Source organism: Oryctolagus cuniculus, chromosome 11, assembly GCF_964237555.1.
Source record: "Oryctolagus cuniculus chromosome 11, mOryCun1.1, whole genome shotgun sequence".
Taxonomy (NCBI): domain Eukaryota; kingdom Metazoa; phylum Chordata; class Mammalia; order Lagomorpha; family Leporidae; genus Oryctolagus; species Oryctolagus cuniculus.
The window spans coordinates 110,414,504-110,438,714 of NC_091442.1; the positions used below are offsets into that span (position 1 = coordinate 110,414,504).

The window sequence follows — 24,211 nt, forward strand, 5'->3', positions numbered from 1 at the left end:
TAAAATGAATAAAAGCAGAGCTGATTCGGTTGAACTCGACTCAGGGTGAGTGCTTTGCCACCACCCCATCCCTCTTGAGTTCTTGGCTTCCTCAGCAGAACTCCAGACCTCTGAAGCAGCATGTTTGACAAGCATCCGGGGTTTTGACTCCTGCTGGGGCGAGCTGGTTAGGATTTTTTCCCTCTCGCGTCATGAACACTTGGTGCCTAATCTGTAATCTAACTAGAAGATATTCTCTAACAACAATTTTTACTTTGAGTGCTGCTCAGGTACTTGTTCTTCAAAGATAACTGTCTGAGTCGGAGAATATTTTGCTTTAAAGACATAGTACACTCAGGGCCGGTGCTACGGTATAGCGGATAAAGCCACCGTCTGCAGTGCCGGCATCCCATATGGTCTCTGGTTGGAGTCCCAGCTACCCCACTTCCAATCCAGCTCTCTGCTCTGGCCTGGGAAAGCAGTAGAAGATGGCCCAAGTTCTTGGGCCCCTGTACCTGTGTAGGAGACCCAAAAGATGCTCCTGGCTTTGGAACGACCCAGCTCCAGCTCAAAGCCATTTGGGGAGTGAACCAGCAGATAGAAGACCTTTCTCTCTCTCCCTGCTTCTGCCTCGCTGTAATTCTGCCTTTCAAATAAAATAAATGAATCTTTAAAAAAAAATTTATCCTTAAAAAAGACAACACAAAATTCAAGATTGATTTATTTTTCTATGACAAGGAAGAGGCCAAACACAAATGACTTGTCATACAAACAACTGTGGAAACATGCTAGAGTGACAGAAATTAAAACCTGAATCACAACAGAGGAATAAAATGATCAGCATCTGCAGAAAATATTTAGGAATATTGCCAGTGTCGTCCTGCTTTTTAAAAAATTGTTTTGCATATAAGGAAATGGCTTGGAATGTATGTACTGCAAGAATATTTCAAGTTCTATATACAGGTGTTTGTTTTGTTTTGCTACACATGTATGCTGAGTCTTTTCCATCACAGTGAAGAAAGTTTAGTCAACAACGTGATTTTCCAGAGGCCAATATCACTTTTAGTAGCTTTAATGTGTAGGTAGAGGATTGGGGCTTTTGACATTTTTCCATGGTATTATAATGTCGAAACTATAGGCCAGCCTTTTAAAAACAAGTGCGCACAGATTGCCATATGGCTTTGATTGGGACTGGCTAATGGGGTTGCCCTGAAGCTTTGATGGGTCCAAACAGATCCTAGTTGTCATATGTTCTCTGTGGCCTTGCAGTGTTGGGTTGCACTGTGCAGTGTGTAGGGGGTGGAGCATGGGCGGACATGACCAAAAGCACCAAATACTATGCAACGGTGAGTTCAGAAAGCAGTCAGTTTTGAATGGGCCTGAGGAGGTCCATGATGGTGCTGGTGTCCCGTGGATACACGTGCTGCTTTTCAGCCTCGCCTCAGACTTCCTGGCAGGTGTTAGAATTCTCTTAGCTTAGGATTTTGGTGGTGTGACTTAAGCCTAAATTTGCACACCTTTATAATAAACCTTTATAATCACCCTCAGAGCTTTCCCTCTTGAATAATTAGAAGCTTGTAAAGTCTTACATTCTTGTGTTCTGTTGAGGCTGGAACTTTATGTATTGCTGGTGTGTAATGAGAACATTGTGGCTTAGCCATAGCCTGTTCACTGCGTAACATTGTCTTGACGCATCACAGTGGAGGCTAAGACAGTGGAGTCATGGCAAGCTTTTCACTAAGACACACATCTGCAGACAGCATGGGTTTGGGGCCTTAATGACTTTCTGTGGCCCCTTATTTTCCCCTATATTTTTATTAACAGGCGCTTGTCCCTCACCCCGACTTATAAGTGAAATACAGCTTCATAAATGAAGATAGTAATGAAAGATTTGACGTGGCTGGCAGGCAAATCATGGGAGGTATCCTTTCTTTCCAACTTGAGGTTTTGTAGACCGCAGCGTGAAATTCGTGCGGAATTCCCACCTCTCTGACTCCTGCTTGGCTCTTTGCAATTCCTGAGGCCACCACTCAGCTTCGTACGTCTGATTCTCCCTGCTCTGAGACAGCTGGATGTTCCTCCCTTCACCCCTACACATGGCCCAGCACCAGGCCTTGCCTTTCTCTTACCCTAGGTAGTAGCTGGCTGATTACGGAGCCTGCAAAGGAGCAGGGCAGGCCTCTGTTTCCTGCTGGGCCATGAGCAGTGGGGAGGCCCCCCTGGGATTGTCTCCAGTTGCCATTGGGAGAGGTGGAGCAGCTAAGATTATCCACAAATAAATAAAAACTTAATTTTAACTAAGTCTCTCCTGGGATTCCCCAGTGGCTTGTAGTTCTTACGTTTCTGCTATTCCACAGCAAAAAGAAGTAAAATGTTCACCGGGTGGCAAGGGAATGCTCGCTGGCCTTAGATTCAGTGAAAGACCAGGGCGAGCAGACGCTTACATGAGAGAGCGCAGAAAGAAAATTAGGACCAATCAGCATGAAAGCAAAGATGCTGAGGCTTTAAGGGCTCGAAGCATTCCTGTCTACATGCACTTGCGTAGCTTTGGATTGGTTTCCCTTAAAGGAATGCCTCCCTAATCCAACGCAGTATTTCCCAGCCGTTTTCATGTTCTCTTGATCTGACAGTTGCGACTGTGTCCTTTACGTGCTGTGTTGGACTGACTTGCTGCCCAGCCTGCCAATTTGTCTCCCGCAGAAGCTAAGGTGCTGCCTTCTATTAGAGTCTAAACGTGACCCTGAAACCCGTCATTTAGTGCCCACTTGGGAGTCTGGGACAGCCCTTGACAACTTGTCCGTGTGGCTAGGAACCAGCCAGCTCTAGGATGAAGAAAAGCAGGAGACGTGTGTGAAAGTGCTCTCGGGCAGTGAGCTGCCTCTCCAGGATGGGTTACCACTGGCAAGGCTGACTTCGCCAGCTTAACCCGCATCCCGTCACCAGTTCTAAATGCACAAAACAAGCCACCAGAGAGATTCCTCTGGTCTCCAGTGCTGGGGGAGGGGTGGGGACAAGGTCCTAAAGGACACCGCTGAAGGGTGTGCTGTCATGTGCGGGGGTCCGCTCGGGGTGGCTGTTACGGGACTTCAGAAAGGGTGGGAAAACAGTTCATTCAAAAAGATGTGCATTTTTGGCTCATGAGTGTTTTTTAAGTCCATGCCTAGGTTTTTTTTTTTTTTTCAAATACGCATTTCCATAAACTTTTGAAGACTTTCGACTTTGTACTTTTTGTAAAGGTACTTTGTTTCTACAAGCTCTGAAATTGTCCTGACCAACTGTGTACCCGTCCTGGGCTCAGTCCTGGGCTCGCAGTGTGCCTGCATGTGGGTGGGCTCACGTGCCCTCTCTGCTTACCCCTCCCTTTCAGACTCACGGGTGGTCTCTTTGAGGGGTGGGGGAAAGCGGCTACGCATCTTGTTGATTTGACTCTGTTCTGGGACAAGTGACTTCTTTACACTGATGCTTTGCTTCAGTCTTAACACCCTGCTTAACATCTGATCCCTACTAAGAGGGCCGACCTGGACTGTCTGCAAACACCCACCGTGGGCCAGGCCATGGGCTCTGTGCTCTGCTCCCCCCATGCGTGCACAAGATCCTTCCCCCAGCCTGCTTACCCCCCGACTCTCGGGCAGTTTGGAAGAGAAGTTCTAGAAGCGGTTGATGTTCAGGTTTGTGGGGTTTGCGGTTGTATGTGCTCCCATGTGGGTGAAGACCCATCAACCCCTGAAGTCCTGGAAAGGTAGAGGCGTCTGCCTGCCCTGCAGGGACTGAATGTGAGCAGGGGATGTCACAACGCGCAGAACACAGGGCCTTGGTGGCTCAGCAGGGACACAGTGCTGTGTCCCTGGAAGGCTGATGGGAGTATCACACCTGACCAAAGCAGAGTACCACGGGGTACCGCATTTCACCAACGTGTGGTGCCGCAGAATATTAATTGAACCAACATGCAGTACCATCTTTATGCTGGTAGGTGGCAAAGCTGAAGGACGTTTTTTTTCCTGGCTGGTGGAGGTGTTTTAAATCCCTGTTCTTCGTACCCGAACCAAAGGGCTTTTGTTGTGTTCCAGCTTCCCCAAGCCAGCATGGAGGGCAAATGTGAGCTTTCTCAGGGTCAGAGTTGTGAAACAAAGCACAAAACAACCAACATAACCTTTCAGAATCCATGACTCCCCTCGCCCCTTTCTGCCCTTTCCCATTTCAAAATGTCACAGTTCTTAAAGGTTACATTTTTGGAAGGAACAGGTGCTAGCGTATGTGAAAAAAAAAAAAAAAAAAAAAAAAAAACAGTCCATTTTGCAGATCTCTGGTCTCTGGGAGGCTCAGACATTTTTGGCTTCCATATGCAGACATAGATCAAAGGGGAAATGACTTCCACGTGTCAGTTGTAAACTAGTTACACTGGATTTAGCTGTGCATAGTTACAGAAGTCAGGGTGGCTGACCCGGCTTGCACTTGGACTGTGCTGCTGTAGGTGGAATATCTGGGAGGTATTGTCTCAATGCCGAGATGTTTCTCGGGACGAGGGACAGAATAAGGGAAAGTGGGAAAATTTCGTTTATGTGGCCACTGATCATGGAGCCACCAGCTTTGCTCACCAAAGGAGAGGGACCCCAGCTGTGTTGGGGCTCCAGTGTATCCGTATCAGTATTGCTTCTCACTTCCACCCGGCTCAGCCCAGGGCTTTTCTAACCGGCATGCCCCCAGGACATGCGGGGAGGGTGACAGAGCCGTGGCGTCTGCACCCTATGCCCAGAACATCTGACTCCCTCGGTCTGAAAGGAAGCTTCGTCCTCCTTTGTCAACAGCTCTGCACTTGGCCACAGCCCACTCAGAGACCTCCTCCAGGCTGCGTCACTGAGCTGTGTGTGTGTGAGCTGTGCTTTAGGACTGAGAATCAGGTGAACTTGTTGTCAGAGCGCTGGGTGCACAGGTGCCTCCTGTGTCCCGAATCCCCTAAACCATGGAGGCCTTGTGGGGTCACATCCCGGCCCAGAGTCACCGCTCATCCATTCATGCAGACTGCAGCGCAGCACTGTTTTGACAGCCCTGCCCCTGAATATCGGAAGCCAGGTCTAGTTTTTAAAGTGGAAGAAACCAAACTTGGACTCCTGCAGCTCCGTGCTTGATCTTCTAATAGACTCCTTGGTCCTTCCACTGGGGCCACCTCAGCTGCCATTGTCAGGGCAGAAGGGAGGCGCTGGACACCTGCAGGCTCACGGGGCCAGTACTCTGGTTTCCTCAATATGTGACTATGCTCCAGACCCCTAGACTTCTCAAGGCCAGGTGGGGAAGCAGGTGTTCAGAGACCCCCTAGACAGAGTACTGTGACACACATCTGTCCTCAGTGATTAGCCAGGCCTGGTGTGTGTGTGTGTGTGTGTGTGTGTGTGTGTGTGTGTGTTGGGACTCCCAGGACCCGTGCCTGGAAGACCCATCACGAGACCTTACATTAACCCATCTTTGCGCTCTCTTCTGTGTAATTTTGCAGGACAGCTGTAAAACATACTTGTGTTCCACAGTGCATTTCATCTTGCTGTTTCGTTTCCTTCTGCCCCACCCGGCTTTCTTCTCGAGTTGCCAGGGGTGTGGTGGAACAGTTACGTCAGTGGGACAAGGAGAAAGAAACCCCATTCCTTGGAATTACAAATAGTCCCATCCACTCCTTACCCTCAGCTGACCTCCTCCCCAAAGCAAGATTAAACGTTTGGACCCCAAGGCCCCTACCTTTGCCCACCCTGGGGGCACAGAAGAATGTGTTGAGTGTGACGCCCACAGAGCAGCAGCTCCAGGTGTCTCGCTGCCCGCTGGGCCATCTCAGCCATTTCTGGGAAGCACACGGCGGCTCCTGTTGCAGTGCATAGGTAGAGCAGTGGGGGAGGTGTTACTGGGCAGAACGATCTGCAGGTGTGCCCGTGGGGGTGCACCCCTTGACCCTGGATGCACCTGGGCACAGTGACAGAATGAGGGTGGTGGGTTTTGGGGTGCTGGTCAGAGTACCAGGCCCTCACTGGTTCAGCCCTCACCTCACCCCACCCATGTTACTTGCTGCAGGTGCTAGTTACATGCTAACCAGTGTGGAGCCCACCATGCTCAGGATGCCAAATTCTGGCTCTCGGTCCCTGGCAGCTGCACCCATCTAATCCTTCCTGTGCCATGGTGGCTACTTGTTATTCAGTCCAACACCGGGCATCCTGGGTAAGAGGAGGACATGGACGGTGGGAGGAACCTGGGCTCTCTCACTCCTCCTACTGCCTGAGCATGACAGCAGAGGGCCAGGGGAGACAAGGAAGAGCCTGAGGCCAAGGGCGTCTCTGACAGCCAGGCACTGAGCTACCACTTGGAGTCCTGAGCCAGTCTCTAGCCAATGGCTTGTCGGGAGCCAGCTTGCAGGTGGTTCTCCTGAAGTCAAGGGTTCCGGGTCTCTGGCCTTGTCCTCCTGGCTCCAGTCTGGGTTTGGAAGACCAGACGGGTGGGGGCTGTTCTTATGCTCCTGGGAATGACAGGTCTAGCTGATTTTCAGCAACCCACACCACCTGGGCGTGGTTGGAAGCCGCTCCAGGCTCCCTCTCTGCCTTCCCTGTGAACCGTGAGGAGACACATTCAAGCGGCAGACACGGGCTGACCAACATGGCTGGGCTGTGTGTGGGCCCGGAGGCTGCCGCCGGCACCTGCGACGTGTCCAGCACCAGGTGCTGGGGCCCACTGAGCATGGGCAGCTGTCTGCTGTGGGGGGGAGGAGCTCTGGGAAGGGGTCAGTGCTCACGGTTTCCAGTTCTCCAGGTAACTTGTTTCGTCAAATACATTTTGTGGGAAATAAAGTGAAAGCTGATTTCTTCCGGGCAGGAACCATGAAAACCGATGCCTGGAATCGTGTCCTACCCATCTCCTGAAAGAAACAGAAGCTGTGTGTCCAAACAGACTTGACCGTGGGGCTGTTTTGAAACAGAAGAAGCTGCCGGTGCCTTGCTGACTGCATTGTTTGCCTGGCGCTTTCTGACCCGGGCTATTACGAAACCTGACTCAGTCGGGATCCTGATACATGCTTGCCGAGGGGAGAGGCAGAGGGACCCAGTGGTGATGTCACGCAGGGTGGGCACAGGAGCCCCAGTCTAACCCTTTCCTTGGCAAGTTCGTCTGGAACCCATGGCCTGCTCTGTCCATGCGGTGGGCGTGAGCGGCATAATGAGGGACCCCTCCATTTCAGTTGTGTTCTGAGAGGGGCCCACTTGCCGCACGGGGTCTGGCTCCTGTTGTCCCGAGACCCCACTGGGGACTGAGAGGGGCCCACTTGCCGCACAGGGTCTGGCTCCTATTGTCCCAAGACCCTGCTGGGGGCTGGGTGTGATGGGGACTTCTCCTGCCTGCTCCAAGGGGACGTCTCCAGCAGGAATGGAGGAAGTGAGGGCAGGTGTCTCTGGCTGGGCCTTTCTCTTTTTCTCTGTGTTTAAAACACTGTGAAAAGATTCTCGCCTCCTAGGTGGCTGAGGTCCGATGACAGTGCCTGCATTCGCTGGAGGTAGGGACAAGGCCTCTGCTGGGTCTGCACCCACTGCAAGCAAAATGCTAACATGAAACGTGGAACCAGCCTCACACGCCGGCAGCTCGCTTGGTGATTGGAGGCAGGGGAGCAAGCATGAGGGTGGGCAGAGCCTTGTGATGGCTGTGACGGAGGTCTGTCCTGCCCAGTCGCTACTCAAGTCAGACGCCACTGGAAGGTCAAGGTCAAGGGAAACGGGAACATGTAGATTATCAGTTCCTGGGTCAAAGGCATTTAGAAAGTGTGTTCTCAGCCCTCCATTCTGTTCCCAGCAGGAGCCCAGGCTGAGGAGGAAGACGAGGCAGGAGAGGTCAGGTGCGCCCCCTCCCACGACCCCCAACCCCCACACCTGGACAGGTTAATCAGAGAACAGGCTGGCGAAGGACTTCCTCAGGTTGCGGATGGTCTCGGCCTTGGCCTCGTCTTCACTGGGGGGCCCGCGCTGGGAGGCGTCGGAGGAGCTGAGGCTGTTGGTCAGGGACTGAGATTTGCTGAAACACAAAGGCAAGGGTTTGGGGAAGACAAGGCCAAGGAGCCCAAAGAAGCAGAAGCCAGGCGTCGAGCCGCATCCTTCACACTGCGTGGGGTGGGCAGGACCCACAATCCAGGACATCTACAGCACGCTCATTTTTAACTCGATCACTTGCTGTGGCCCACGAATGATGTGCTAGGTACCCACATGGCCCTCGGCAGAAAAAGAAGGCGCCCGGCCTGTGCAGACCTTCCTCTGCCATTCGACATCAGTGGTCTCGGGTGAGCGATTCTACTACCGCACCTCTATCCCATTTGCAAAGCAGCCAGGGTTGGTCTAGCTGGGCCTCAACTTCCACCTCCTCCTCCTCGAAGCCCTGATGGCCCCCTGGTACCCCAGCCCCACCCTGCATTTTGGGGTTCTCATTGTGCCAGCCATTGGAACCGAGGGGTGGCCCAAGGGCCAGGCTGCGGCAGCTACTTGCTGAATTCGTTCTCGGTGCCAGGCCACAGGCCGGGTGGGGAGGGCTGGAGCAAGACGGTTCAGGCCCTGCCCTCAAGAAGCTCACAGACTGGTGGAGGTGACAGGAAGAGAGGGTATGAGTTTGTCACAGCATAAGAGTCCTGCGTATGGTCTGCTCGTCACATTAGAAAGCAGGGACTATGTCACTTCCTACTTATTACTACCCCTCACAGAGCCTTGTCTGGGATGCGACATGGAGTAGAGATTTAGTTCATAGCTGCTGACTTGAGTTGAACCAAGTACTTTAAAGGACTAAGCCAGGGGACTGGCACTGTGGTACAGCCGGGTAAGCTGCCGACTGCAGTGCCGGCATCCCATATGAGCACTGGTTCAAATCCCGGCTGCTCCACTTCCAATGCAGCTCTCTGCTTATGGCCTGGAAAGCTGCAGAGGATGGTCCAAGTGCTTGGGCCCCTGCATCCACATGAGAGACCTGGAAGAAGCTCCTGGCTTCGGACTGGCCCAGTCCCGGCCATTGTAGCCATCTGCTGCAATGGGGAGTGAACCAGTGGATGGAATATTCTCTTTCTAACTCTGCCTTTCAAATACATTTATATAAAAGTAAGTCAGGAGACTGAGGTATTTGTAGCAATGTGGCAGTGTCCAAAATTGGCTCAGACAAAGCCCCGTCTGTCCCGTGGTTGGCTGGGCTGATCTTTCCACGTGGGGACAGGCTGTACACAGATATGCCAGCACGGTGCCAGGGGCATGCCAAGCCCTAACTGTGCATACATCCTGTGGGGTCATTATCATTGTGCCTGGGAGAAGATGGAAGTGCAGAAAGGTTAAGCAACTTCCCTGAGGTCATGAAGCCTTGAAGTGGTAGAGCTGAGATTTGAACACCAGGTAAACTGACCGTAGAGTCTGTCCTATCCACCACTCTGCCTCGTGGCCTGGAAGGTTACTTGCTAATAGGTATCAAACTAAAAATACATCTATCTTTGGATCCAAAATACCATTTCATGTATTTTATCTACAGTGTATCCTGCAATTATAAAAAAAGATGCATTCAAGGTTACTAATTGCAGGAGTGTTTGTAAGATCAGCTGTTTCTGTTATGGTGGATTTGTTGGATAAATTATCATACAGCTACATAGTGGAATACTATGCAGCTGTGAAAAGGACAAAGTTTCGGTGAGTGGTGTGGAAGAGCTCCAAAACTTATTGGTAAACACACAGAGCAAGGAATCACATGATATGAATGGTGAATTTGCTATTTGTGTGAGAAAATGGGAGAGTGGGTCAGAACATGCATGCATTTTTTATTTGCAAAAGGGAATCCTGGAAGGACGTACAAGGATCAATAAGCGTGGTCCTTTCTAGGCACTGGAGGAGGAAGGCATTGGACAGGAATGCAGAAGGAGTGAGGCTTTCAATGCCTCTTTGATATCGTTGCTGTCCTTTAGATCCTTGGACCATGTGAAGATACCATCTGCTCTAAAAACTGTGCATGCAAAATCTTAGCCTGATGCCTGCACTGGGTGTCCTGGTTCAGCGTCCCTGCTTCCACTTACCACCGGTGGAAGTGCTAGCAGGTCGTGTGGTCTCTGTTCATCTGTGCACTGGGGATAACGACGCTGTCAACGCCTACGCTTGTGAGAACTTCAAAGAAACGGAGGTGAATATTTGGCCCCTACAAGGAGGCGACAGGCATTCGGTGTGAAACTACGATTGCAGATACTAGTATCTGGGGTTGAAGGAAGGGAGACGCTTTCCAGAGAAAACATATCTGGGATCCTTCTTTCTGAACTCACACCGGGACAGACCAGAGGGGAAACAGGATGTGAGTGTGTGTGTGTGTGCGTCTGTGTGTGTGTGTGTGCGCGCTCGTGTGTGTGAGTGTGTGTGAGTGTGGTGCATTCACAAGAACGAAGGGAACAACTCCTCCTGTCCCCATTGTCCACCCTTTGGCAATGTGATCTTGAAGCGCCTCCCATCCAGCATCTGTTTCTACTTCTCTTGAGTCTGGGCCTGGCGTGTGACTTGCGTTGACTAAAGGCAGCTTCCCAGTTGGACATCAGGTGGCCTTGAAGCATCTGCTTTTGCCCTTTTGGAAAGCAATTCCAACAGGTGAGGATGCTCTGCCTGCCCACAGGGAGGAGAGGCCGTGGGGGAAGTAGGCCCAGCTGACAGCCGGCTCCAAACACCAGCTGTGTGCACGAGGTCCCCTTGGACCATTAGGCCCAGTGGAGCTGCCAGATGACTGCAGCCACATGAGTGATCCCAGGAGAGAAAGGTTGCCAGGCTTGGCAAACAGAAATATAGGATACCAGTTACATTTGAATTTCAGATTTTTTTTTTTGACAGGCAGAGTTAGAGAGAGAGAGAGAGAGAGGTCTTCCTTCTGTTGGTTCACCCCCCAAATGGCTGCTATGGCCGGCGCTGCGCAGATCTGAAGCCAGGAGCCAGGAGCTTCTTCCGGGTTTCCCAAGCACTTGGGCCATCCTCCACTGCACTCCCGGGCCACAGCAGAGAGCTGGGCTGGAAGAGCAGCAACCGGGACAGAATCTGGCTCCCCAACCGGGACTAGAACCCGGGGTACCGGCGCCACAGGTGGAGGATTAGTCTAGTGAGCTGCGGCGACGGCCTGATTTCAGATTTTTAAAAATGTCATTGGGTCTTCTTCTGTTTCCAAGTCCCTGACCTTGGCTCAGCCCAGCTCTGCTCCCATCCCAACCACCCAACCCCCACCCCGCGCAACTGCCCAGGCACTTACTTGAGATGAGGATGGGGTGGCGCTGACTTCTTGGTCTCTTCGCCCTGCTGGGAGGCGCTGCGACCTTGCACGGGTGGCCGGGGCACAGAGGCGAGGGTGGCGCCCGGCTTGGCGGCCTGGTTCGGAGAGCCGCCACTGGACGCCCGGGACAGCTGTGGAGACCCTGGTGACCTCTGCTGCTGTGGAGAGCCGGCCTGGGGGCTCAGGGGCTGCTGGCCTTGTGGGGAGAGCCTCTGTTGGGAGGGGCTTCCAGACCTCGGGAGCTGAGGAGACTGAGCTTGACGAGGGCCCCCTACAGGTCAAACAAACGGTCAGGTCAAGTTCAAATTCTCTCAGCATTCACATGGCTGCGCACAAATAAAGAGGCTTCAAGGATGTTCATTATGGTGTTTTTTTATGACAGGGAAAACCAGAAAACAACAGAGCTGCCTAAGCACAGAGGAGGTGACCAGAAACATTTAGATACATTCGCAGAAGGAAATTCACTGTGATCATCTCAGACCATACAGCAGACTGACAGGAAGTGACTGAGGATGCTGTTGATAATACATGCTAAAGGGATACTAGGAAGTTAGAAAAATAGGCTCGGGGCCAGCGTTGTGGTGGAGCGGGTTAAGCCACTGCCCGTGATGCCGGCATCCCATATGGGTGCCCAAGAGTGTCCCGGCTGCTCCACTTCTGATCCAGCTCTCTGCTAATACACCTGGGAAAGCAGCAGAGGCTGGCCCAAGTGCCAGGGCCCCTGTACCCACGTTGAGACCTGGAAGAAACTCCTGGCTCCTGGCTTTTGCCTGGCACAGCTCTGGCTGTCTGGCCATTTGGAGAAGTGAGCCAGCTGATGGAAGATTCTCTCTCTCTCTCTCTCTCTCTCTTGCTCTCTAACTCTGCCTTTCAAATAAATAACTAAATCTTTAAAAAATAGGCTATTATAAAACTGCCTGTAAGGTTTTATTCCATTTTGGCACGTATGTTTAGAGCTATATGAAAGACCAGAAGGTTACATGCTGAAACCACACGTCTCAGCTAAGATTCTCATACAGTCCATCTGGGATGGTGTCAGGGATTGAACCGTGTCCCCTCCCCATTCATACCCCTCAATGCACTTGTATTTGGAGCCAGGATCCATAGGAAGCTGTGATTAGCACAGCAGGACTCATGCAAGATGTTCAAACTCTGAAGTCTTAATGTTGAGGGTTGATGGATTAAGGTGGAGCCTTGATCTAATTGTAGCATCTGAGAAGTGGGTCTGAAGGAGGTCTTCAGGTCACCTGAGGGCTTGCCTTGGAGGCTGGACCTTCCAAGAGGGTTGATTATTCAAGTTCAAGGTCTGTCCGGCTGCTCCCTCTCCTTTCTGGTTCACCATGCAACTGGCCCTCCACACCTGCCATGACCAGCTTCCATCATCAGATGCAGGCCTATCGGGTCACCCGATCCTGAACCGTAACCTCCAAAGCTATAAATGGAAATAAAGCTTTTCCTTCCCAAGAAGTGCCTCTCGGGTATCTTAGCTACAGTAACAAAAATGTGGATTAACACTGTGACAAAGGTTAAACAAACGAGGGGGTGCTAATCTGATAGGGGTGGTTCCCTTGTAGGAACAGCAAGAGACGTCAGGAGTGAGTATGCGTGTGCTGTGCACAGAGGAGAGGCCCTGTGGGGACACGGCAAGAAGACTGGAGAGAAGCGGTTCGAGCGGCCAACCCTGGGGACCTTGATCTTGGGCCTCCCAACCCCCAGAACTGCAAGAAAATGGATTTCTGTGGTTGAAGCTGCCCAGCTGGTGGTGGTTTGTTAATTACCACGGGCGGGCGGGGTTTGTGCTTCTGTGTTTCTAACAGGTGCCCAGGTGATGCTGTCGTTAAACATAGCGGCGGGGCTCTCAGTAATGCTTACGACAGTGGTGCGACTCTGAGGGATATAAACTTTCCTCTCTTTGCTCACTGACCCTGAAGATGTATTAGGCTGGAAGCAGAGAGGCGCCATCCCTTACTGTGTGGGCTGTTCACTGAACGTGTCTAAGAGCTTTCAAAAGCAGCCTCTCCCTTCACCCAGACACGCTCTAGGGAAGGTGCGGGAAGCTGAGCCTTAGTAAGAATTCCTCTCCAGGAGGGAACCGTGGGGAGCTCCCAGGGGGTGCTGCCTTCTCCCTGCCACTGCATACGAGATGTTCAGTAGAGACCCACTGGCCATGCTAGTTACAGAGGTGCGGGCTCCAGCTCCTTTTAGCTCCCAGCTTCCAAAGCTGTCTGAAATGCTCTCAAAAGGGCAGAGCAGGACCTCATCATGGTGCCTTTGGACTCTGCAGGGGCAGGTGCACAGCCTGGGGCGAGCACAGCGCCAGGCAGCCTATCTGCCTCACCCGGGGCTGCAGGGTCAGGGCTGTGCGCTTTGCTTGCCTGGGGCCTTGGAATCCCGCTCAGTCATTCCTGGGGAGGGGCTCCAGCTGGGGGGGGCTCCAGCATCACCAAGCTCGTGACGCCCTTGGCTTGCAGGTGGAAGCTTCTGGGCTCCGGGCACCCTTGCAGCAGCCTTGTGCACGAGGCATTGTTACCGTCCTCATATGCGTAAAGAAGCTGAGCCCCCGATAGACTGTGGCTTGCTCAAGGGGCCACTTCTAAGACAGGCGAGAGCCAAGAGTCAAATCTGCCCTCCCCACCTGCTCTCCCCACCCAGTCCTCCTGGGGTCTTTGTGTGAGTTGAGAAAAGATGGCTTCCTCCAGCCGACTGAGGACTGGATATCAGATGTCCTGTCTGCTGGGCGCATTTGTGGAGGGCAGGACCTGTGCGTCTGATGACCCCAGGAGCCCCAGGTCCCGGCTCAAGCCTTGCCTTTAGCCAGCTGTGTGATCGAGGATGAGTCATGTCTACCTCACCGAGACATGGTGTGTGCCTGCCCCCCCCCCCCCCCCCCCGCCTCCGTGAGCTCTCTCTTAATTAGATTAAATCTTAATTAGATTAAATCACAACACCAGTTTGGTGACTGATTGCACGTGACTTTGAGTAACTGCCTATGTGTCCCAGGAGATTGGAGGATCCACTGATCTGAAACTCAAAACGCCCATAGGGTAGGGCAGGTATGCAAAATAAATAAGCAGGTGAGCCTAAGACAAGCCCTGTGGCTTTAGGTAAGGGCCATTTCTCTGAAGAGAGGTGAGCATAAAGAAATCATCAGCGGATGCCCTGTGGCTATGGAAGTGACAACAAGGAGGGGTCGGGTGCCGGATGGAGGGGCCCTGGCTCTGTGCGGGGAGCAGCTGTAACTGAAACCCCAGAAGGTGCTGTGTGGCTGGACCCAGGCTGTTTCTTGGTATGCTCTGTCAGAAGCTGGAAATCTACATTTTATGCCAAAGTTTCTGATTTGTGAATATGGGAAACTTTATATTTTCTAAACTCACTGCAGTCCAAGAAAACACTTGCTTTCTACTTTTATCTCAAGTGCCCTCCTCCCCGTCCCCCATCATATCTTGGAAAAATCTGGGTACTCTTGAATTCCCTCTTTGTTGAGTCCCTAACATACACCTAGGGTTCACCAAGAGTCACCCTTGTTAGTGCTTTTAGCTTCTTGGCAAAGCAAACAATTTAGTATTGCTTTTATTCAAGCACATAAAGCAAATGTGCACTTTAGGATATAGGCAGTATTCGTCTGAGCCCAGGACTGGTGCAAAAAATTAATGCATATTAAAAGAAAATGTCACTGAGTTGGAAATGAACAACGGATTCGAAACAAGTTAATAATGTGAGCTTGTTATTTGGAGAACTCAATGAGGATGATGTTTTGAAGTTAGCCTTGTTATTTTTAATCTGAATATTAATTCACTGGGCATTTTCTTTCATGCCCTTAATTGGTTTTAAATGGATTGTTTTTCAGCTCACTAAACGTGTGTTTAGCCTCATGTCCCTTAATATAATATGTCTTTATCAAGCGTGCCTCTACCCGGGGCCAGGCAGGAAATGAGAAAACAGTAGCTCTCTGTTGTAAGGAGACGCTGCTCAAATGTAGTTTTAAAAAGTCAGTCCTGGGGCCGAGCGGGAAAGCAGGGGGCAGGGAAGAGGCACAGCCAGGAGCCTGGTAGGGTGCTGAAGAGGGAGTTCTGGACTATTCCCAACTGCAGCATGACAGCCAGGCAGGGAGAGAGGTATAAGGATGTGCATGTCAGAATTGTTAGCAAGGCAGACACCATTAATAGTGAGAATCATGGAACAGCTGTTCGTAGTACATCGGCTGTCCCAAGACCTAGCATCTTCTGAGCACTCTGCCCTGAGCCAGACACCTTGCTAACTGCTTCAGTGGTGTTGTCTCAAGCACAAGACTCCCCCCTCCCCCCCATCACTGTGGAAACCAAAGACCTGGAGCCGGATCCCAACTCACATGGATGTGTCAAACGGCACCCAGGCTCGTTTGTACCCAGCTGTGTGCACTTGGGCAGTTGCGCTGTTCTGACACATGGTCTACCTTTGCAGGAAAAGCAGCCTGGGTAAGCAAGATGGATTGGTCATTTCACCTAAGACCTGCACCAGAGGAAGCCGCTGGAGGCCCACGGCTGCTTCCTGCCCCCTCCAGAAGCAACACATCTGTCGCTTTAATAAAAGTGACTGGGAAGGCCATGACAAGACAGTAATGACCTCTGTCTGATGGGTGTTTTAGCAGATCCTTAAAAGGCTGCGGGGCTCTGGGCTGGCGGGAGAGCAGTGCGTGAGCCCACAAGGCTTGGAGGGCCAGGGGCGATGCTAGGGGCACTTGCTGCAAACCTGTGTGCGAGGATGCCCGGGTAGCTGACTTTCCTGTAGACACCTGCTTAGCTACCAACACGAGTTCGTCTCATCTTGTTGCCAATAGTTCTTCGTTATCTAAATGAACGGTAGCATTTACGCAGGAATGCTAGACTACTTTTGAGGAAGAATAGCACTCGACCCAGCTTTGGATATAATCTTCCGCTTTTCTTTCTTCTCTCACGCTAGCTGGTTGGCCCACAATCTATAAACAGGCACTGCTTGTGGCTCGGAAGAAACACGTTCTAGAAGGTCTCAAAGACCAGACTTGGAAACCTGTCATGTCCTTGTTGTGCCTCAATTTCCACCTCTGTACGGAGGACAGGCAGGCACCTGCTTTTGCTGTAGAGAGGCTGGGAGGATGAAAATGAGAAAAGAGATGACAAGGTCTCTAACACAGTGCTTGAGCCTAACGGGACTTAATACACCTGCCCTCTGTCTTCCCTTTCTTCTCTCCTTTTTTTTTTTTTTTTAAAGATTGATTGATTGATTTGAAAATCAGAGTTAGAGAGGAGGGGGGAGACAGAGAGATCTCCCATCCACTGATTCACTCCCCAGATGGCTGCCGAAGCTGGGAGCTTCTACCAGGTCTCCCCTGGGGTGGCAGGGACCCAGGTACTTGGGCCATATTCCACTGCTCTTCCTGGCCATTAGCAGGGAGCTGGATCAGAAGTGGAGCAGCAGGGACTCAAACTTTAATGGGAGACAAAGCTCGCTCTGCAGGTGGAGTGCGTGGGCCTATTCTGTGGATACAGCGGCAGCCTGGATCTTGCCAGAATGCCTCTTGGAAACCTTGCATGCATTCAGCCCCCACTCTGAGATGGCCTCTCTCAGTCCCTCGGCCTGGGTCATACCTTGTGGAGGCGGCCGTGGCTGGGGTTGTCCCAGCTGAGGGCCCAGCTGGGCCTGCCCTGGGGATTTCGCTGGTTTGGTCGGTGGAGCCTGGAGCGGGCAGAGAGGAGAGAAGTCTGCTGATGACTCACAGCCACGTACAGGGGCGTGCACAAGTCTTAGGTGTATGCCCCAGCGTATTTACAGGTGTGTGATCCCCACCAGAACATGCCCAGTCAGAAGGCTTCCCTGTGGCTCTGTGCCCCCCACCCCTGCAAGCCCCTGGAGTGTAACCATTATCGGACACCTATTAGTGCATGTGGGGGAAGCTGGGGCCTGGCGGAGGGACGCGTTGAGTCTTGCTGTCCCAGGCAGCTGGGGGTGCGAGACCACTCCTTGGAGAATGCTCTCCTGGCAGTGAGCATGGCAGGAAGAGCTCCGTGGGAGCTCGTGGGGTTGGCGGATGGAGAACGGACGACACAGTGGCCTCTCCTGACCGGTGCCTGGGGGCACACGGAGGGCACGTGTGTACCTGCACTCTCACACGCTCACACATTCTGCTCAGCCGAGAAGGCGGAGAGCCAGAAGGGGCAGCAGTCAGGAATCTCTGCCCATGAGATGTGTTTTCCCAGGGTGGTGGTGGGGGAGGCAGGGCCGCCAAGCCTCCCCGCTCATCCCTGCTCCTGCCTGGGGGGCGGCGGGGGAAGCTCTCCCCATGCCCAGCCTTTGTCCACACCCCGGCCCCGGCTCTCGGAGGTGGTCTCCTCAAGGGGCATCCCCTTGGATTCTCTGCCCATCCCCAGAGAGCCTCGCGCGTCCCAAGGCTGCAGATCTTTGATCTCACCCAAGGTCTCAGGGGCGAGGGCACCGTGGCCCCTGGTGCCAGTAGGTGGCTCATTTTGGAGATGACAAGGTCGGCCATCAGCTGTCTGTCCTCTTCCACGTGCTCTCCGATCAGGGGCATGGAGCTGTCCATCACCTGTGGGAGACAGGCAGGGCTGAAGGACCCCAGGCTGGGAGAGCCTGGCCCTTGGGCAGCTCTCAGGGTGGGCTCAGGGCAGGAGGCGGAAGGGACCACTAGATGGCGATGTCCTCCATGCAAACCGCTCAGCCCGGCGCCTCCAGCTGGGACCGGGCCCCATGGAGTGGCCTGGCTTCAGTTCACAGACGCCGGGCTGTGCGGGGCTGCTGGGAGCCTTCGCTGACCTTTTCAATGTTTCTCTTTGGGGAGCCCGTGTCTGCCCCCTCCTTTCTCATCCGGGCCCCCTCCCAGGGCTGGGGCCGGCCTCTTCTCCTTTGGCCCAAGGTCAAGGCTTTCCACACAGCCGGAAATGGTGAAGTGGGGGCTCCATCAAGACCAAAGAGCGACACAGGGCTGGACGTGGCCCAGGGTTCAGAGGGAAGAGAGGGGGTAAACGGCTGCTCTCCAGGCCCTGACAGAACACAGGCCTGGGGCGAAACTTACTGCACACACAGGGCGCTGGGCCGATCCCCACCTGAGCGAAGTGCTTAGGTGGGGAGGGGCCTGAGCGATCCTATTCGTTCATTCTGCTCTTTTTGCAGAGGGAGAAAGGCCCGGAAAGGAGAAGGGACCTGCCCAAGTCACGGAGGCCGGCGGTCCAGGTGGGTCTCAAGGCATCAGGCCTTGGCAGCTCTGCAAAACCGCGGGATTTGTCACTCTCTGTCTCTTCCTCTACTGTAGCAATTCAGCTGCCTGCACTCTCTCATCGAGCCCCACCCAACCCGCTGTCTTGTCTCCCTTTTCCCGAGCTCTGGACTCACCAGGCTCCCCCACCTTAGGCAGGTCATTCCCCCCCACCCCAACACCTTAGCTGGCTCACTCTTATCCATCAGGGAACACCTTGCTAGCCCTTCCTCCAGGAAGCCCTCCCTGACTGCACAAGCTCTGACAACCTTGCACCTGTACTCCTGCTGGCCTCACTGGGGTTGCTGGGCTGGAGGACTCATTTCTGGAGCGCCGTCAGCTCCTGTGTACTGTCTCCATACAAGGCTGCGAGCTCCTTGCGGGCAGGGATGGGCCCTGTGTCCTGTGAACAGGTGCACCCTCCACAAATACCTGTTGCACGGAGGAAGCCCTGCTCCTAATGACAAGGAGGTTAACACAAGGTGCTGGATTTTATTGAGCACCTGCTACATGCCAGGCATGGTTCTAATCCCTCTTGCACAAATCTTGGAATAGCTCCTTGAGTCATATCCTTATGATGATGAGGAAACTGGGGTGGGGTGGGGGTCAAAGAGATGGCAAGTTCACAGACACATGGCTGGCCACCCACGGTCCTTCTGTCTCGCAGGCCAATGCTCACAAACACTGGAACAGCTCCTTGGGGTAGGAGCTGGGAGGAGGAGACCAGGGGCCCAGCTGAGGTTCTGCTGGGGCCTGCATGACACCCTGGGTGAGCCCTGTGCTCTGAAGGACTGTTTTTCTCTCAACTACAAAGTGACGGCTCCAGGCAGCTGCCAGGCCTCTTCTGATTGGGAGTTCTGGGGGGTCCCTGGGTCAAAAGCCCCCACAGGGGTTAGGAAGCTGAAGAGCAAGTTCAAGGATGTGAATACTGATGCCAGCCGGGCCGTGAAATTGAGCCCTTTGGGGACTGCGTGGGGATCCCGGTGCCCAGAACCCGGGATGGTCCCCGGGTCAATACCGGATCTGTGCCCAGCAGGCACCGTGTTCCGCCCCCTGCCTGCCGGCTCTCCCCCTGACCCTGCCCACGCCTTTCCGTTCTGGTCCCTGTCTCCCACATTCCCTGGGTGGAAACAGCCGCCGCAGGAACCTGAGGTCAGAGAATTTTGGAATCCCCGTGGTGGACATGGCCAAAGGAAGTGGACACTCGGGTCTCCTCAGGGAAGCATTTTTCCAGCGAGCAGTGTCACTGCCCGGACGGGCCGGAGAGGGGGGTGTTCAGGGTCCTCCCCTGTGTATTTCACCCTGAGGATCTGCATAAAACATTTCACACAAATTCCGTTCTCACCGCAGAGGTGGCCAGAGAAGCCAGGAGTTCTGGATCTTTCCAGTCTGTTTTTTTTTTTTCTTCTTACTGAGGAAAAATACCTTTTATATTCCTGGTCACAAGCTCCCTGACCCCACCCCAAACCCCAAAGCAAAGGAAACAAGTCTGTAATGTTTTGGAGAGAGAGGAAAAAAAAAATAGAGAAGCCACTGAAAACTCATCTTCTTTTTTTTTTCTGGAACATTTCTGACAAGTTGTTTTCTTATTTTTTGATGTGTAAGTTCACTCCTTTTACTTTCTTCTTCTTTCTATTTTACTTTTCAACATTTATTTATTTTATTCGAAAGGCGAATTACAGAGACAGAGGAAGAAACAGACGGAGAATCTTCCATCTGCTGGTTCACTCCCCACATGGCTACAATGGCTGGAGCTGGGGCCAGGCCGAAGCCAGGAGCTTCCTCCAGGTCTCCCATGTGGGTGCAGGGGCCCAAGGACTTGGACCATCTTCTACTGCTTTCCCAGGCCATAGCAGGGAACGGGATTGGAAGTGGAGCAGTAGGGTCTCGAACCGGCGCCCATATGGGATGCCGGCGCCAGAGGCAGCAGTTTAACCTGCTATGCGACAGCGCCCGCCCCTACTTCATTTTCTTACATGTGAGAGGCCTTTTGTGCCTGACCCTGTGAGTGCAGCAGGGAGCCTGGGGCCCTGTGTGCACACTTCTTTCTTCCTCCATGAGAGGGAGGGCAGAGGAGAATCAGAGAAGCAGAGAGAAGTCGAATGCGAGGAAGTTGGGCTCTCCTGGGGGACAGTGTCCCCGCTCTGAAATGGCAGCTCTGGCACACAGGGCCCCCGCTCTGATCACTGCCCAGTCCTGCTCACCAGCTTCGGGTCTGGCACCGGCGGCTCCGTCATGAAGAACTGAGTGCCAGTGTGTGCCAGAGCCACATCCATGCCTGGTGGCCCCCGAGGAGGTGCAGGGCCAGGCTAGGCCCAGGAGCTGCCTTACCCCAGGCAGGAGGGCCCTCATCCCACCCCCAGCCTAGCTCCCAGGGTCTCCCTAGGGAAGCAAATGTGTGCACCCACAACGGTGCACTGGCTCCTCCCACGGCCCCTCTGCCAAGGGGCTTTGGGGGAGGGGCAGTTTGAGGACCTGTGGCAGCCAGAGAAGCGATTCCTGGCCCTGGAAGGAGAGCAGGACCACCGGCAGGAGCTAGTGAGATGCAGGTCACCCGGGGGGGGGGGGGGTGTTTCGCAGCCTTTCTGGAGTGGGCGGAGGGGCTGTATCTGCCCCGGCGTCCCTCCCTCACCCCAAGGCAGCTTGGGCTTGGCTGGACTCCCACCCGCTGAGTCACCTGGTCCTGCTGCTCCGTGGTCCCCCCCCCTCCCCGGGGGAGCAGGGCAGACACGAGGGGCGGGAGGGCTGGCCAGCTCCTGCGGTCACCCAGCCATGTGCTTCCCATTAGCCGCCCACACCCCGGGAGGCACAGCCACAGGGCTCCCCCTGGCCAGCTGGGCCTTGTGTCAGCCCTGCCCCTCGGCTGTGGTTGGGAAAGTGAGTGAGCTGGAAGGGACTGGGGGTGTCAGCATGTGGGTGTGAGGGGCAGGGTGGAGCCATGAGACTATGGATTTGGGGGAGGCGTGGGCTACAGGTGGGAGATTCTGGTCCCTGTGCTAGTCCTGCTGCACTCTCTCGGCCAGATCCCCTGCCCTGCTCTGTTCCCCTGGGATCCTTCCACACCTGCCATGCCTTGTTTAATCACCCTTCTTCCTGCCACAGCTGTGTCCTCAGAGCCACGCCCCTGCCTACCCCAAGTCCATCCACGTTTGTTAACTGAACACAGGATGGAGTCTATGCACGGTGAGCAGGAAGTGTGCCCACTTTCCTCACGTGGACACTGAGGAGACGGACAAGGCCCAGAAGGGGGCAGGGTTTTGCTGACCCTTGGCCTGAGGCTCTCCCCCTACCCTTGGGAGTGGGGGGAAATTGCTCAAGGTCATGAACCAATGAGCTCTGGAGGGTCCCTTCAGGGCTACAACCCAAGTGGGAGGAGCAGGTGCGAGAGGGCGGAGGGGGAGAGGCCCGGGCTGGCTGTGGCAGCCGGGAGGCGTGGCCATGCCAGAGGGCACGCTCACCTCGATGATGTAATCCCGGCCGTCCTTGCTGTGGACCGCCTTGACGGCACAGATGTCCAGGCCACCGAACATCTCTGAGCAGCTGTCCACCCACAGCCTGTACCTGCGGGTGGGGAGGGACAGACTGTGAGCCCGACGGAGGGGGCAGGGCAGAGGGAGGCGGCAAGACAGCGCTGCAAGGGCATCCATGCCATGATGGAGGGAGCGAGGGACACACACACACACACACACACACACACGCACACACACACACACCGTGGAAGGGTCACCGAGGCCCGGCGGGAGACAGAGCCAGTGAAAGGGAGGCAAGGCCACAGCTGGACAGAGTGGGAGAGGAAGAACAGGAGTCCGGGGAGCTCAGAGACACCCATCCCGGCCTGCCTGCGGGGACCCTGCACGATCCACAGCGGTGGGGGTTGCTCTGCCCCCATCCGTGGCCATCCAGGCCACCCGGCCGCCCCTGGAGCCCTGTTCCCTTGGGAAAGCTGCTCGTAGGGCTCCAGAGATGGCTCCGGCCTCCCTCCCCGCCGCAGAGCCCCCAGCCAGACCGCAGCCTCTGGGGACAAAGGGAGCATTCTCCCGAGGCTGCCTGCGCAGGGGCAAGGGCAGGGGCAGGCCGGGGAGCCTGGCCGGCGGCTCCCGCCTGGCCCCGGGGGCCTGGCCCTCTGGTCCGGCTGCTTTTGTTCCTTTTCCAGCCCCTCGATGGCTGCAAAGCCAGTTTGCTTTGCTGGGGACAGATCCCAACCCCGGCCTTTGCCCTTGCAACAAGGAGCTGCTTGTGTCTGGAGAAATCTCCCGGCTTGCACTTGGCCTCCCCCGTGGGCTGGGTGTGGGAGTCACAGGGCACTCTGTGTCAGTGTTCGTGCTCTATCCCCGCTCCCCGGGGTCACCCAGGGCACGGCTGCTCTCACATCTATTTGTGTCTCTGAGCCATGCAGCCTGGAATAAGGGGCAGGGGGATGGTGGCTGAAGTGCTCCTCCAGCCGGCTCCCTCCTCCTGTCCTGTCCTGAGGCCCAGAAAGGGGGCAGTGCCTTGCCCAGGTCACACAGCAAGACCAGGATAGGGCCGGGAGACCCGGCTCTCCGAGCTCCGCATCCAGTTCTCTCACGGAACCATGGAGAGGAGCAGGGGAAATCCTAGACGTCAGAGGCAGAGCCAGCGTGAGCCAGGCGGTCTTCCTGGGTAGCTGACTCGCTCTCCTGCCAGTCCCTCCCGGATTCCCTCAGGAAGGCTTTCACCCATTCTACTGATGAGGAAACTGAGGCTCCGGGGAACTAATAAGTGACCGCGTGGCTCGCAAGCCCAGATCCTGTCTGATTCCGGGCTCCAAACAAACTCCCCAGCTCGGAGCAAGGGCCTGGCTTCTTGCTGTGAATTCCCTCAGGAATCCGGTGGGGGCCCCTTCTCCTTGCAGCCTCAGTTTCCTTAGCCACAAAGTGGGAAGGCCATGTCCGATTCTGGTCGCACATCCTTCACCAGAGCTGAACAGCTCACACGTGCCAGCTCTGGGGGCTCCACCCTGTGTTGGACTCCTCTCTGATCTGTTAAAAGCTTCCCACGTGACGCCGAGGAGCTGCTGTGGCTGGGAATGACCTTGGGCTCCCAAACTCTAAGAGTCGTTCGTGAGCTCTCTGGGGTGAGACACTCACCCTTCAGGGTTCGTTTTCTTTCTTTCTTTCTTTCTTTCTTTCTTTCTTTCTTTCTTTCTTTCTTTCTTTCTTTCTTTCTTTCTTTCTTTCTTTCACAAGCAGAGTGGACAGTGAGAGAGAGAGAGAGAAAGAGAAAGGTCTTCCTTCCATTGATTCATCCCACAATGGCCGCCACGGCCGGCGCGCTGCACTGATCTGAAGCCAGGAGCCAGGTGCTTCCTCCTGGTCTCCCATGCGGGTGCAGGGCCCAAGGACCTGGGCCATCCTCCACTGCACTCCCGGGCCACAGCAGAGAGCTGGCCTGGAAGAGGAGCAACCAGGACAGAATCCGGTGCCCCAACCGGGACTAGAACCTGGTGTGCCGGTGCCACAGGCGGAGGATTAGCCTAGTGAGCCGCGGTGCCAGCCCAGAGTTCTTTTCTTTTTTCTTTTTATTTTCCTTTTCTTTTTCTTTCTTTTTCTTTTTCTTTTTTTTTTTTTGACAGGCAGAGTGGACAGTGAGAGAGAGACAGAGAGAAAGGTCTTCCTTTGCCGTTGGTTCACCCTCCAATCAGCTGCGGCTGGCGCACCGCGCTGATCCGATGGCAGGAGCCAGGTGCCTCTCCTGGTCTCCCGTGTGGGTGCAGGGCCC

At 54.3% G+C, this 24,211-nt stretch overlaps 1 protein-coding gene across 4 annotated transcripts in view; it reads right to left on the reverse strand.

Moving 5' to 3' along the window:
• Positions 1-682: 682 nt before the first annotated feature.
• The window catches only part of SYN3 (synapsin III), a 455,954-nt gene continuing 432,425 nt past the window's right edge, over positions 683-24,211 (reverse strand). For 2 of the 4 annotated variants that reach the window (XM_008257067.3, XM_017341626.3), the window contains exons 10-14: positions 21,931-22,033; positions 17,672-17,806; positions 16,851-16,938; positions 11,227-11,518; positions 683-8,007 (exon numbers count right to left, since the gene is read on the reverse strand). In XM_008257067.3, coding sequence (XP_008255289.2) covers positions 7,875-8,007; positions 11,227-11,518; positions 16,851-16,938; positions 17,672-17,806; positions 21,931-22,033 — 751 coding nt within the window. In that variant the 3' untranslated portion in view covers positions 683-7,874. 4 annotated transcript variants of the gene reach the window in all.